The 14,935-nt window shown below is 36.2% G+C and overlaps 1 protein-coding gene across 1 annotated transcript in view; it reads right to left on the bottom strand.

The window, feature by feature from the left end:
- The window catches only part of PKHD1 (PKHD1 ciliary IPT domain containing fibrocystin/polyductin), a 464,388-nt gene that overhangs the window by 159,136 nt on the left and 290,317 nt on the right, over positions 1-14,935 (bottom strand). Inside the window, 1 exon segment of the mRNA XM_005552760.5 lies at positions 14,239-14,376. Coding sequence (XP_005552817.3) covers positions 14,239-14,376 — 138 coding nt within the window.

Here is a 14,935-nt window from a genome sequence, read left to right as displayed (position 1 = left end):
GTGAACCCGGAAGCCGGAGCTTGCAGTGAGCTGAGATCACGCCACTGCACTCCAGCCTGGGCAACAGAGCCAGACTCTGTCTCAAAAAAAAAGAAAAAGAAATAACTGTTGGGAAGGTAATCCCCAAATTACATACCAAATCAGACAGATTCATAAAAACCACCGGCTATCAAATGCGTCTTCCCAGTTTATAAATTCCCGAAAAGATAACCAAAAATGACATTGTTAAATACAATGTGAAATAACTAGCAAACTTACAATTGCCTAGTTTTCATCTTAGTTGCTGGTCTTTCGAGCAACATAAAATCATTCCCTCTAGCTGACACTTCCTATATACCTGGTTAGCCAAAAGGCACAGGTAAGTCTGAAGCTTGCTACATACCTATCTTTATAGTTCAGCCTTCACTGCCATTATTCCAGTACTCTGCTGAAAGCAAGATTCAGAAAGGTAAGTAAATCTGCCTAGAGGCATACAGTAGGTCAGTGGGTGAGCAAGCCTATGTATTTCCAATAATATGCAAAGATGTGTTGCTCCTCTGTGTAGGTAATGAAACTCCTCAGCTGAGAGCCTGATGCATCATCTTAGTGAAAATAAAGATGTGCTAGAGCAGAAAGAAGGGAAGCAGGGGAGGATGAAAATGTTCAGTAAATGTGTATAGCGTAGCTGTTATCTTGCCGTTACAAGTCTGTCCAGTAAGCTGTTTTCCAACTGTGATTTCATTTATTTCACGGAGGGTAGTTTAGAGTCTTTGGGGGAAAAAAAATGGCCTAGCACTAAAGAGATACCAGAGGGAAAAAAGTAGGACAGTTTTTGCCCTAGAGAAACATATGCAGAGTCCTACAAAAAGAGTTCAGCGTTCCTCTAAAATTAGAGATTAAATCAATTATGCAACCCAACACTGCAGCACATGTGGAGCTTTCGCAGAAAGTCTGGGCAAAATTAGTTAGCCTGCTGTGATCTTTTGGTATCTGCAATGGCCAGAATTTGGCTTCCTTTTTGTAACTGAGGGAAAAAGAAAGATGGAGAATAGGGACTAAGTAGAAAGAAGGCAAAGGTGACCTAAGAGAAGGAAAAATGCTTCTTGAATGTGTAAAAGCTGATAAACGGAAAGGTTTAAAGGCTGAGATCCTCATTTTCTTCACAAATCTAGCAATCAAAGAAAGGTGAGGTGCTCTCTCCAGCATGGGCTTTGCCCCTAAATGAGGGTAGCCACTTCTGAGACAGAAGATGCTAAGGATATGCAGCTCATCCTTGGTTTACCTTTGTAAAGCTTCTCTAAACTATAGCAAGAGGCATATTAAATCTGGGCAAATTTATGTATTCATAATGGGCAGGAATATAATTGTCATTGTGCTGCAAAGACATTCCGGATGTTTCCACATGCACGATTTAATTCTCACAATTTTATGACGAATACAGTTGAGGTTCTGATGAGGAAACTGAGGCAAAGAGAGGTTAAGTAGCTTGTCAGGAATCACATAACTGTTAAATGGCGAAGTTGGGCCTTAGACTTAATAAGTACCATCCTAGGACATGTGGATATGGAGGAACAGAAAAGAAGTAAAGGGAAGCAGACATTACTTTGTATAATGGTGGGCAGTGAAGGGGAAACAATGTGTTCCAGATGCTAAAATCACGTGAGATGGAAGAAAATGAGTTCTGGCATATGAAAGAGAATCATTATAATTATTTGGGGAATATAGTACAAATGGGTTCCAGGAACTTCAAAAGGTAAGAATAAGAAAAAAGGACATTTCCTTATTTTATTAACTAAAGCTCTTTGATGGAATCAAGTATAATCCTAGTTTGCACTTAAGCCCACTCTATCAACATGACTCACCAGACCTTGTACCAAGCCAACCCATAAGAAATTATTTACCCTTCCCTCAACTCACTCTCCTCTGTGCTCATGAGATTTCCCAGCGTTTACATGTTTTACCTTCATCTTAACTAACTTTGATTCATCCCGTAAAACTTGGCTCTACCATAATTTATTCCTGAAAGCCTTCTATGATCTTGAATTAGATGCCCCCTTTTGTGTGTAAAATGTTCTGTACCCCTTGCTACAGTAATTCTACTTCAAGCAACTTGTCCTAAAGAACTTGTAGGGGACAAGGGCAAAGAATAATGCCCAAAGTTCTCCACATCAGTGTTATTTATTTATAATTGGCAACATTTAAAAACACCTTGAAATAGCAAACAATTAGAAATATTTTTGTCCATTTGAAACTCCTTCCTTTCTTCCCAGACTTTTTGACATACTTAATAGCTGAAATGTACAAGTCCCCAAGCAACCATATACTCCCTTGCTTCTGCCCCTCTCTGCCTTCATTCCTGTTTTTGTCACGGCCAACTCTTACATACTCTCAAACCCAGTTCAGATGTCATCTCTTCTGGAAAGGGACTTGTCAACTAAGTCTGGGTTAAGTGACCTTCTAAGGGCTATTACAGAATGCCATGTTTTACCACAATACTTCTAAAACTATACTGTAAGGGCCATTTACCTGATTGCCTCCTTCTCTCAGTGAGTGCAAGAAGAAACTATGTACTCCCAGCAGAGTTTATTTGAAGATATTTTATTTCAGAAATATTTAACTTGGTCATTTTTACCAACCCTCCTGGAGAAAACAATTGGAATAAAGAGAAATACCCCATAGTAATAAAAGACTAACTTCACCAGTAAATTACAACTTTTAAGCATTTATGTACCTACCATTATAGCTTAAAAATATATACTGCAAAAATCAACAGGACTACAAGGACAAATGGATATACCTATAACACTTGTTGTAAAGCCAACACAACTGTTGTTAAAAAAAAAATACAATAATGATACAGCAGTTTTGAATAATGCAATTTGCATATTTGACATAACAGGCATAGATGGAAAACTAGACCCACAAAGAATGTACATTCTTTTAAAGCATGCACAAAACATTTTAAAAAATTGATCATATGATAAAGCAGTTTAGCAAATTTTAAAAAATTGGAATTATACAGCATTTGTTTTCTGACCATAGTTCCATCAAAATTTATAATTTGTAACAAAAAAATTTCAAAAGTAAGCTATATTAATTTTTCCAATTATCAAAGAATACCATTAAGAAAGTAAAAAAGCAGCTGGATGTGGTGGCTCATGCCTTTAATCCCAACACTTTGGGAGGCCAAGGCAGGCGGATCACAAGGTCAAGAGATCTAGACCATCCTGGCCAACATGGTGAAACCTTGTCTCTACTAAAAATACAAATATTAGCTGGGCATGGTGCCACACACCTGTAGTCCCAGCTAATCAAGAGGCTGAGGCAGGAGAATAGCTTGAATCCCTGTCGTGGAGGTTGCAGTGAGCCAAGATCATGCCACACTGCACTCCAGTCTGGTGACAGAGCGAGACTCCATCTCAAAGGAATTAAAAAAAAAGAAAAAAGAAAGTAAAAAAGCAAGCCACAGAGTGGGAAAAGATATTTGTACTACATATAACCGACAAAAGATACATTCCAAAATATATAAATAACTTCGGTAAATAAATATAAAACAGGTACATTCATCGTTAAAAAAGAGTAAGAGAACAGCTATTTTACAAAACAAGATACTCTCAAATAAATAATAAATACATTCTACTATGCTCAATCATATCATAAAAAAGAAATAAAAATTAAAACAAGAATGAGATCTCACTACATATCCAGTAGACTGGATTTATAATGTTTAATTAAGCATATTTTTTCATTTTATAAAATTTGTTGTATATGTGTGTCATTTTCCACAATTAATAAAAATACATTAAATGACTATGTTCCAAGAATACTCTTCAGTGACTTTTGTTGATCAAAAGAGGGGAAACTGGCCAAAATTTTAGTCACATCTTCTGAATATACTATTTTCCAGGTGCTATTCACTGACTCCAAAGCAAAAATTGTATTTTTATATAATTTGTATTTTTATCTGAGTTAATCTTAAAACTCTATAAATACCTTGATTGCACATGAAAGATAAAGAAATTACCCCCGAAATAAATTTTGTACATTTTTCCCTTGTCCTCAGAAGTGGGTTAAATGGTGATGACTTTGGAAGTTGAGCTTCTACTTAAAGCATAACTATTTTTCTCATGCCCTGCAATAGCGATTTTCTCCAGACCAGAGCCTCTAGAACCTTCTTACTATCATATAAACCCAAGCCGGTAAATAGCACTGAGCCAAGTAAATTGCAGCACACATTTTTTTCTGAAGTAGCTTTTAATTCGCAGTGTATATTTGACCCGCTTATTCCTAAAACATTCCTCCCCAATAGAACTGATTCCATCTGAAAATAAATGTAGGGTAGAATGGGGCTTACAGTCCAGTAAGATAAAAATTGGTTATAAAAATCAGTAGGCATTATCAAATAACAATGTCCAACCCCTCATACAGTGATTTTATCCAAGCTGACAAATTTTCATTTTTAATGAGGCCTCTCAACTTATCAATAATGGAATATTAAAATAAACATGAAAATATGTTATTCATTCACTACTTACAAAATGTATAAAAATTCTTAAAACTTCTTCCATAAGGTTGAGCAAATTACCTCATTTCTTTAAGCCTCAGTTTCCTCAATGATAAAATAGGCACAATACTAGCATCCATTTTTTGTGAGGGTTAAATGATTTAGTCCATGCTAATAGTACAGGGCACAGTGTCTGTATATGATACATGTTTTTTAAAAATATTGGCTTTTAGCAGTATTAATAATAGTTGTAAAAAAGATAGTAATAGTAACCATGGAGGTATCACACTTATTCAAAATTAACCTTTAAATTTGAAAACTTAAAAAAATAAGGCAAGTTCTTCCTAGCAAGTAATATCTAATTCCTAAAGTACTAGCTAGACACTAGACATTTCAAAGCAAAAATATTAAGTGACTACTTATTTCAATGTCCAGCCCAAGGAACTTCAGAAAACACAAAGTTTACCTTAAACTGAAACATTCCTGTAAGTTTTCTAACTAAAAAAACAAATCATTCATTCATTCATTCACTAGTTTTCTTAAAATTATTTTGTTTGTATGCAAAATTAAATATTTTATAATAAATGTATTATTTGATTATTTTAATAACTAAATAAATCCCTAAGAAATACTATATTACTGTTATATGGATTCATGAGTCAAAAGCACAGTCTAAGAAAGACTGATTTAAAAATTATTAAAATAGGAAAGATGATTACTGCAAATGCCTTTAGTAAAGACTAACTGATGTCCCAATAGACAGAAGAATCTTTATTTGTATTAGCGTTTGGCTTAAAAAAATATGAAAAATACACACACACACACACAAACACACACACATAGATTTAAGGATAATATGATGTTATGAGAGAACTAATATCCATCAGAAAATAAACAGATCTTTCTATTCTTAATATCATTTTGAAATAAGTATTATTTAACTGTTGGCTGCCAGCCTTATTAGGGACTCTCCAAGCACAGAAATGAGTTTTAGCGTTTCCTGTACCTCTAAGGGGCAAAGCTTTTACACTTTTGCTCCTACGGCTAAATAAGTAACAGCTTTAAAAGTCACATCCCTTTTGTGTCACCTTTTTATTTTATCAAGCAACTGTTAGTTTGATTAGGGAACTGTCCATCTAAATAAACTGAACAAACCATCTATTTTGCAGATATCTATGTACACTTATATTTTACACATTGCATGCGTGGGTATTTGTGTCTTTTTCTAATCATAGTTAAATTTGAAGGAGGACATACTTTTTAACTTCATATATTTTTTTAAATGAACATCACATACAAGATTCTCTCTGGCTGCTCAATGGGTCTGACTACTGGGTATTGTGGCTTTAAGCTGGAGGATATGTTTTAATCTACACTTTTCTCAGGTTTGTCTCCTTGTTATTACTTAATCATCCAATGAGCCTTACAGAACTGTCAGTTTGAAAGGCAATAAACTGTGTATGGATTTTTCTTCTTCTTTAGGATTGAGAAAGTCCCAATCATGGAAGCAATGAAAGAAACTTCCATATACCTAGTACTTCATTTCCTGACAATCAAAGGCATGTGCTAATGATGACCTTAGGCTCCTGGCTACAAATGTGAGACAGGGCTGACAAATACCCATCACTAACCCTGAAAAACAATATGTGACAAGTTTTAGGATAAAAGCCGAGTGCCTAGTATAATTACTGAGCAACTAGACAATGCATCATGTGACCTGGTTGTAACAGGCCAAAGGAACAATGAACTGCTGTGTCCCCAGGGATGGCAATGGTTGGGGCATATCTTGTTGACTTAGGGATCAAGGAGGGTTCTATTAAGCTGTAAATATCCATCAGAATATTTGTCTCACAAATGTATTTTTACAATACAAAAAAACTTTATAAAATTATATAAATTCATTATTATTTTATATTATTTAAATGATACATTTATATTATTTTAATAATTAATACAAATGTTTTATTATTGGTAACCCCTCTCTGAAGTCTTCCTAAAAAGTATTAAAAGAAGATTTTTCATTCACAGTTTTAAAAGTACAAGATTAAAACAGTCTTTATTGAGTTGAATGTTTGAGTCAATAACAAGTTAACAGCATTGATATCTAAAACAACAAGGAACACGTTTGTTAAAGCATGGGCACAACGTCTCATATAAGAGGAGACACTGATGAAAGGGATGGACTCAGACAGCTATTCATGGGCAAAGCTTTTATATGTTTTAAAAAAAACATTTAAATCAACAAACAAGTGTTTATTGAACAAGCTTTGAGTTGGGGACATTTTTAAGTCGGTTTTCCTGTTCTAACAGATTGTAAAAATGAAAATACTTTGAATTCCTCCAAGACACCAACGTTTTCAATTTGATTTTATACTTCCTTTTTTCCTTTCACATAGGGGATAAATATATTGTAGTCATCTAAACATTAACACCATAATTTCTTCCTCACAGATATAGACATTTAAGTCTAAGGAGATTGAATGTTTTCCAAGAAAAAGGCAGTGAGCTGAAAGACAAACCTAAATATGCCCATTCACTTGTGTATAGATTATTAGTCATAACAGCATATTATCAGAATTCTACAATGCAGTAGGTACTAGGGTTATAAAATGTTCTGATGAAGTCTATCATTTACTGGAGATAAGACACTAATTAATTATTTAATAGAGATAGATACTAATGCTATTCATGTCACCACTGAATGCAATAATGGCAATATGAATGAGTAGCATGGACCAGAAGGAAAGGTACACTGAAATGTACTGCATGGAGACAAGAGAGCCTTCATATTAGATTGGTGCAAAAGTAATTGTGATTTTTGCCATTAAATAGTAAAGGTAGTCCTTGGGCAAAAGCTTGAAGGACGATATTTAAGATAGCTAAAATAGCCACTTGTCCTGGTCCTGTTTTTTGTCAGCTCTGAGACCTTGAAACAAATCAATAATCTCTCTGGATTTCAGTTTCCTTACCAATAAAACGAGACAGATGTTTCAAACAATCACAGAGATTTGCAACATCACAGTTATGAATCTACTATTGGGGTATTTTCCAGAAATTGTACAATGAGTTACTAAACTAAAATCATAATTCATGTCTCTGGAACTTCCATATTTATGAAGCTAATTTCTGTCTTATTAAAGCCATACTCAAGAGACTATCAATAAGTAGCAATTCTCAGCATAATTTGGACTCATTTTGTTCTTTAATGCTTTAGAAAGCAACACTCTATATAAAATCTGGCCCATGAAACTCATGATGTTCACTATAAACTCACTACTATTTACGATTCTCCAACTACAGGGGCTGCCTTTCTGCCTCACAACTACTACACAAAGCACATTTCTCCCTCGGGACCTTTGCACTAACTCTCCCTCAGCCTGAAATGCTCTTGTTCAAATCTTTGCAGGTCTAGCTTTTTCTTGTCTCTACAGTCTGATGTCACATTGACTTGTTAGAAAGGTCTTTACTAACTATCTAACATATGGTTGCCAACATCCAACCTGGATCTCTCATTAATTAATGTTCCTGTTTAGTTTCTTTCAGAGAATGTACTGCTATCTAAACTTATCTTCCTCATTTATTTTACTATTTGTCTGTTTCCCCCAATAAAATAATGCAAGCAGGAATTGTTCACTACTGAACGTCTTGTTCACTGTGGAATATTCAAATGCCAGAAAGAATGCCTGGCTCTGAGTTGGCATTCAATGAAAGAGGGAGGTGGGGAGGAGATAAAGGAGGAAGGGACAAATCTACAAAGGAAACTTTGGAAAATCACCATATTGGAGGAATTATTTTCTCCTTAGTATCTGTTTATCCATTTCATTTCACCATCCAAAAGAAAATCAGTTATTCATGAAAGCAATCCCATAAAGTTTTGATGCCATGACTCAATATGGACAACTATTCATTTTCAACCATGAAATTCAATATGTTCAATGACACCTCAGGCTATACTAAAGCCAAAAAATAAAGTTGTTAAAGAATAGATAAATGGTATTGAGCTTATGAAAAGTTATTGCTCCTGAAGGAGTAAATGTTGCATTTTTATTTGTTTTACATGAAAAGTAACAATTTGTGTCAAAACTACATTTATAAGCCATTATAAAAAACAAAAAGCTGAAATAAGATGGTCAATTTTCTTTTCTATTTTCTTTGTCATTTCCACTGTATCTCATATCACTGACCACTTCCTCTTGTAAATTGCCTTCTTTGTTTCAAGATATTATTTTCTTGTCATTTCATTTTCTTTCCACCTATATAACTGTTTGTTTGTTTTTTTTTTTTTCCATTCTTGTTCCTGAACTCAGCTTCCTCTACCACCCTTCAAAGACCGGTGCTCCTCAAAATTTCTATCCACAAAATCTGTTTGGCCAATTTTACTCACATCTTTAATTTCACATTTGAGCTGATGATCCTCAAATATGTACATTTAGCACAGACCTTTCTCATTGGTTTCTTTATTCATAAATCTACTTGCCCTCTAGGTATTATCACTTGCATCTTTCATTGAAATCTAACCTTGAGATTTATGAGTCTGGGTACTTAACAAACCATTGTATAAAGTTTACTGTATACTCAACATTGTTCAAGCACTTTAATAAATATTAACTCATTTAATTTTTTAAAACCTCTATGAAATATGTACTATTATTATTTCTACCTTGGAGATAAGGGTACTGAGACACAGCTAGTTCATATAACTTGCCGAGGGCCATTCAACTAACAGAGTGAGGAAAGGGCACTCATTCTTGGCATCCCCATTGACCCAGATCTCCCAACCCGAAACCTTGGATATATCCCAAACAACTCCTCCTTGCCTCAGATCAAAATTATCACTAGGTTCTAGTGATTTTTACCCCCCCAATGTGTCTCTAATTCATTCTTTCCTCTTTAACTCCTGTTAAAGAGTAAACCTTAGTTCACTCCCTTACAATTCCTTTCCTAAAACATCTCAGTAGACTTCTCCCTTTTCACTGTGTCCCTTTTAAGTGCATTCTCTACACTTCCAGCACTAATTTTTCCAAGAATAAATATAATCATGTCACTTCCTTACTTAAAACTATCCAGTGACTACCCACTGCCTTCATAGGAAAATCCAAACTCCTTAGCATAGTATATCAGGTCAACCACCATTTCATACAAAGTCGGCTATCCAGACATACTCATTCCCTGCAGTTTCCCGAAAGTATAATGCTATCTAAAATATGTACCTGTTCACAGGTCTTCCTTTATCTTTAAGCTCCCTCTAGGTTGGAAGACATGACCCTTCCAATCATGTTTTTACTCATTTGTCACACCATTTTATTGAGACATCTCTTGAAAATTCGGGTTCATGATTTCTGTTTCTATATGCCCAGTATCCCCCATGGTACTTGGTACACAGTAGGCACTGAGTAAACCCATGATAAATGAAAGAATGAACACACATGTGTAATTCTTTAAGCTTATCTTAAGTGTTTTATCAGGCTAATGAGACAAGCAGTGAACAAAGAATGAAATTGAGTTTGGCATTTGTGATGCAGCTGTAGCCCTCTAAGCAAAGCTTTGATCTTGAGCTTCCTTTCTAATGCTAGCATTCTATGATTCAACTCTATTAAAAGTCCATTGATACCTTTGCCAGCACCAGCTGCCTTAAAAGCAGGACCACCAGCTGGGCGTGGTGGCTCATGCCTATAATCCCAGCACTTTGGGAGGCCAAGGCAGGTGGATCACGAGGTCAGAAATTCGAGACCAGCCTGGCCAACATGGTGAAACCCTGTCTCTAATAAAAATACAAAAATTAGCTGAGCCAACATGGTGGCGGGCGGCTGTAATCCCAGCTACTTGGGAGGCTGAGGCAGGATAATTACTTAAAACTGGAAGGCAGAGGTTACAGTGAGCTGAGGTCGCGCCACTGCACTCCTGCCTGGGCAACAAGAGCAAAACTCCATCTCAAAAAAAAAAAAAAAGCAGGACCACCAGAAAATATAATTCTACAATGTTGGGACTTGGATCAAATGGTATCAGATAGCAGGCATACACTGGCAGCACTCTGTGCCAATGTCCAAATCTATTAAGTTTATTTACTAACTAGTCTTATTATCTGTTTCATGTTGGGATTTCTTTAGGGTGTGGTAAAACTGGACAGATGGGTTGAAAGTCTTCCTTCAGGCATAATACACATAGGATTGGGCAGATGGGCTCCAATAACCAACCTTTAGGCCTGGAACACATGGATGAGGCAAGGAGAAAAAGAATACACCACTATCTAGTGAGGGGTAAAAAATAGAATTGGGAATGGAGAAATTTTTTAATGAGACCTGAAATATATAAAGTAAAACTGGAAAGTGGCACAGTGTCACTTACCTTCAAAGGTACAAATTTTTCAGGCAGCAAGCTACATATTATAGTAATAAGTGACCTTAGAAATCCAAATATAACTTACCGAAAAAAGAGATCAGTCTTTGCAATAGAAGATATCAACTGGAAATAAGTTTTATAGTAACAAGAACAGGGTTCAATGTTATTTAATATTTCTCAATTAATTAATGAGGATTTTACACAATGTTAAACAAATGGGCAAATGATAGTAATCTGTGAGGAAAAGACCAGACTTCAAGAGAATATCTCCAGTGTAGAAAGATGAACTGAAATAATTAAATGAAGAGATGGGTAAACAGTATTGCCATTAGATTCCCTCAAAACCCAAGAGAAAACAAAATAAGCCCAACACAACTGTACAATGTAGAGATATGTATTTGTGGCAGCACAAATAAAAAGAGCAGGAATCAGAGTCAACAATGTAGTTGGCAGGACTAACAGCATGACCTGGCTGGATAAAGAAGTCAGTTTAATATTTGGCTTTATTAACAGAAGAATCATATCTGTTCTGATAGCTGGAAGCTGTGCTGGAGAGCTTTTGTTGACACCTCCATTTCCAAGCTCTGTGCTTCTCCACTCTACCCAGTGCCCCAGGATGTGGCTGACCTTTGTGTACTGCATCAAGTTCTCCTTTACTCTGACTTCCAGTCGGATGTGGCCAAATGGTAGCACAAGCAGAAGACAGGAGGGAAGCAAAAGAATGAGATAAGACTGTTTATTCCTGGAGTTCCTTCCTTGTACTGGGTGAATCCCAACCATACAAAGGCCATGCCTCTGGGGTGATCTGACAACCATCTCTAAACCTTTCTCTTTATCTCTGGGTTCCTGTAACATTCTTTCCTCAGTCCTTTATGGCAAGAGGTAGTAAGGATAAGTGGCTTTACTAGCCTTAGGGTATACCTCATCCCATTTGGATCTTTGTAAATCATTCCTTTCTTTAAATCCCTTCAAACTGTCTAATGCTTATGACATACATTTTCTGTGGGCACCCTGGCTGATAAACATTTATTGAACACCTACCATATACCAAGCATTTCCTGTGAGCTGTTATGTTTAATATCTCTCTGAGGAAGATTCTACTGTTATCCTACATACGTTGCAGATGAAGAAATGAAGGTGCCCAGAGGTTGACTTGCTGAAGGTCAAACAACCAATAGGTGGCCAAGGTGGATTTGGTCCCTCCACCATCTGACTTAGAGCCCATTCTGTTAACTGCTATACTCGTTTCATTCTGTTCAGAATAGGCAGATCCCACCTGGGAATAGTTCTTTCTCCCTGGCTTTCAGAGGAATTAAACAAAACAAAGTTGTGTTTAGAGGCAATGCCAGCAAGAAAGAGGGAATCTCATAATAATCTATAGGAAATGGGGTGTACAAATTTGTAAAATTTTTCTGAAAAGCAATTTGGCAGCATGTATTAAAAACCTTTAAAAAATGTTCTTATCCTTAGGCCCATTAATTTCATGTTTAAAAGTCCATCCTAAGGAAACGAAGATATGAATAATGATTTAATTATTGAATGTTCATTGCAGAGTGAGTTACAAGGACAAAAATCTGAAATATCTTAGATGTTCAACAAGAGAAAAATGGCTAAATTATTATACATGCATGCATATCTATATATTCCCATATATTATATAACGTTGCAGAAATTCTTTATAGGATCAAAAAAAGTCAAAGTATATGCCCTACATTTTGAAATATATGTGTGTGTGTGTGTGTGTGTGTATGTGTAAGAAAATAAATGATTTTGAGATAAAACACCAAAATATTAATTGTGGTTATATTTGCACTTGGAAATATTTGCACTCGGAAACTTTGAGTGATCACTTCATTTCCACCATATAATTCTCTTTGTTTTCCTATATTTGCAGTTTTGTACCATACACTAAAAAAAAAATACTTAAAACAGCAATAACTATGAACCATGGTTATACTGTATGACCTAAAACAGAAAAGATTCAAGAAGATGTGAATGAAGTGCTATAGAATTAAAAGGAGTATGATACTTGTCCTGAATGGCTCAAGAGGAAGAGCCTGAACCTATGGAAATTGGAGGAAGATAGACTTTAGCTTAATGGAACAAAAAGAATTCTAATAGGACTTTAAATAGTGGGAACAGGTTGCCTTGAAAGGTTTTGATTTTTTTGTCACTGGAAGTATTTAAGAAAAGGATTGACCATATTTTTTCAGAAATCTTTTTACAGTGACTTAACCTTTGTTCAGGTAATTAGATCTAGAATTTTCTCCCAACAGAGAATCTAAAATTTTCATGCTACCTAACAACGATATCTAAATATTTCCTTACCACTAGAGATATATTTCTTTGGAATATGATATGATTTTTTTCTGGGAATTCTCTTTTAATCTTCTTCCTGGGGCAAAGTAGAATGCCTTACTAAAGTTCTAAAGTAGTTCCTTTGGAGACAGGGTACATGTCTTTTCAGCATTTATACCCATCGCTTACAACAGTTCTAAGTATAGAGTCTACCCATAACATTTCAGGTTTTTTTAATTAAGTAAGCCAAATCTGGTTAATACACTACCCCAGATCCATTCCATTCTGCCTGTCCTGGGGCCCCAGTAACATGATCCGCTTCCCAGCAAGAGGAGCCTCATCTCCTGGCACCTACTGATTCTCTGGTCCTTCCACTAGCTACCCAGGGAGCCATAAAAATAACAAAGTCAGAGGAGTTAATGGTGTGGAATGGGCCAGGTGAGATGCTTGCCTTCTCCTCACTACCTCCCCCATATTGTCCCAAGATATGGAGGTTCTAATAAGGCTTCTCTCAAGATATCCCACATAACCAAGCAAACCAAGCATGCTTCTTCAAGAAGCTATGACTACCTTGTATTTGCTTTCCCTCACTTTCCTCCTCACTTTTCTTTTTCCTTCATTCTCACGTCTTTGGGATTATTAGTCCCAGTAAAGTGCTAGCACATAGCTTTGCTTTCAAGTATATTTTCTCAGGAAATTGTTAAGACAGCAATTGAAATTTTATTGTGAGTTAGTTGATCAGATGATATCAAATCCATCCTATGATATCTTCTGAAAGAGTGAGTTAAAGGCATATTCTGACACAAAGAAAACCTACTGGAAGACTTGATCTGTAGCCTGGAGGAGGTAAAAAAAAAAAAAATAGCCCTGGAATGAGCAGCAGCAGGCGGACCAGAAACAGCCTGATAGTGCATGGGCATGAGAGAATGACCAATACAAGCCACCTGTGACCACGTGTAAAGCTTGCCAAAGAGTAACTTTACTAGTACACTCACTACTACCTTAACCCTCCCCAGACTCTGTTAAGCAACCTGCTTGATGATACCATTTGTTTCCCAGAGCCCCTTCTCACAGAGTATAATTCCCAATATGCTTGCAATCCTTGGGCCTTTACTCACCAACTTTCAGCTCCCCTCCTGCAATGACCATGCATGCCACACTCAGAACATTGCTTCTGTCCACAGGGAAGTCTAAGGTACCCATCACATACAGCCCTTTGAAGAATGGAAGATCTGTATCCACGAGGACAGTTCTGTCTGTGGAAGAAAAAGAAATTGCTCAGATATGTCACAAAAACAAGAATTACGTCTTTTATTCTAGGATTCTCCCAGCAGTTTGGGAGCTGCATACAGTGTTATCTAAACCAGAACAGGTATAGCAACTGGAAGAATGAATAGTCTGCCAAAGGCTAGGCCTTACTGAACAGGAAAATCAGTTCTGATTGATAAATGCTACCATTGCTTAACACACCACATTCATGGACAAAATGCACTACTTATACACCAAACAGCAGCCTTGAGTCTACTGCAGTGGAAACACACAGCTCGAATGAGCTCCCTACCCTTTGTTCCTGTATCTTCACTTTTGGTTCTAGCTTCAGGGATATACAGAGCAGTAGACATGACATTGGCCTCTGAAGGCAGACTACTTGGATATGAATACCAATTCTGCTACTTACTAGCTGTCTAGGCAAATAACTTTATCGCTCTGTGCCTCAGTTTTCTCATCTGTGGAATGGGAATAATACTAAAAATAACTGTTTTGTTCATAGGACTTTTGTGAGGGTTAAATGAGTTAATAGATTGAAAATGCTTA

Source organism: Macaca fascicularis, chromosome 4 (genome assembly GCF_037993035.2).
Source record: "Macaca fascicularis isolate 582-1 chromosome 4, T2T-MFA8v1.1".
Classification (NCBI taxonomy): domain Eukaryota; kingdom Metazoa; phylum Chordata; class Mammalia; order Primates; family Cercopithecidae; genus Macaca; species Macaca fascicularis.
Note: the sequence above shows the minus strand (reverse complement) of the source record. Positions and strands in the feature narration are given on the sequence as shown.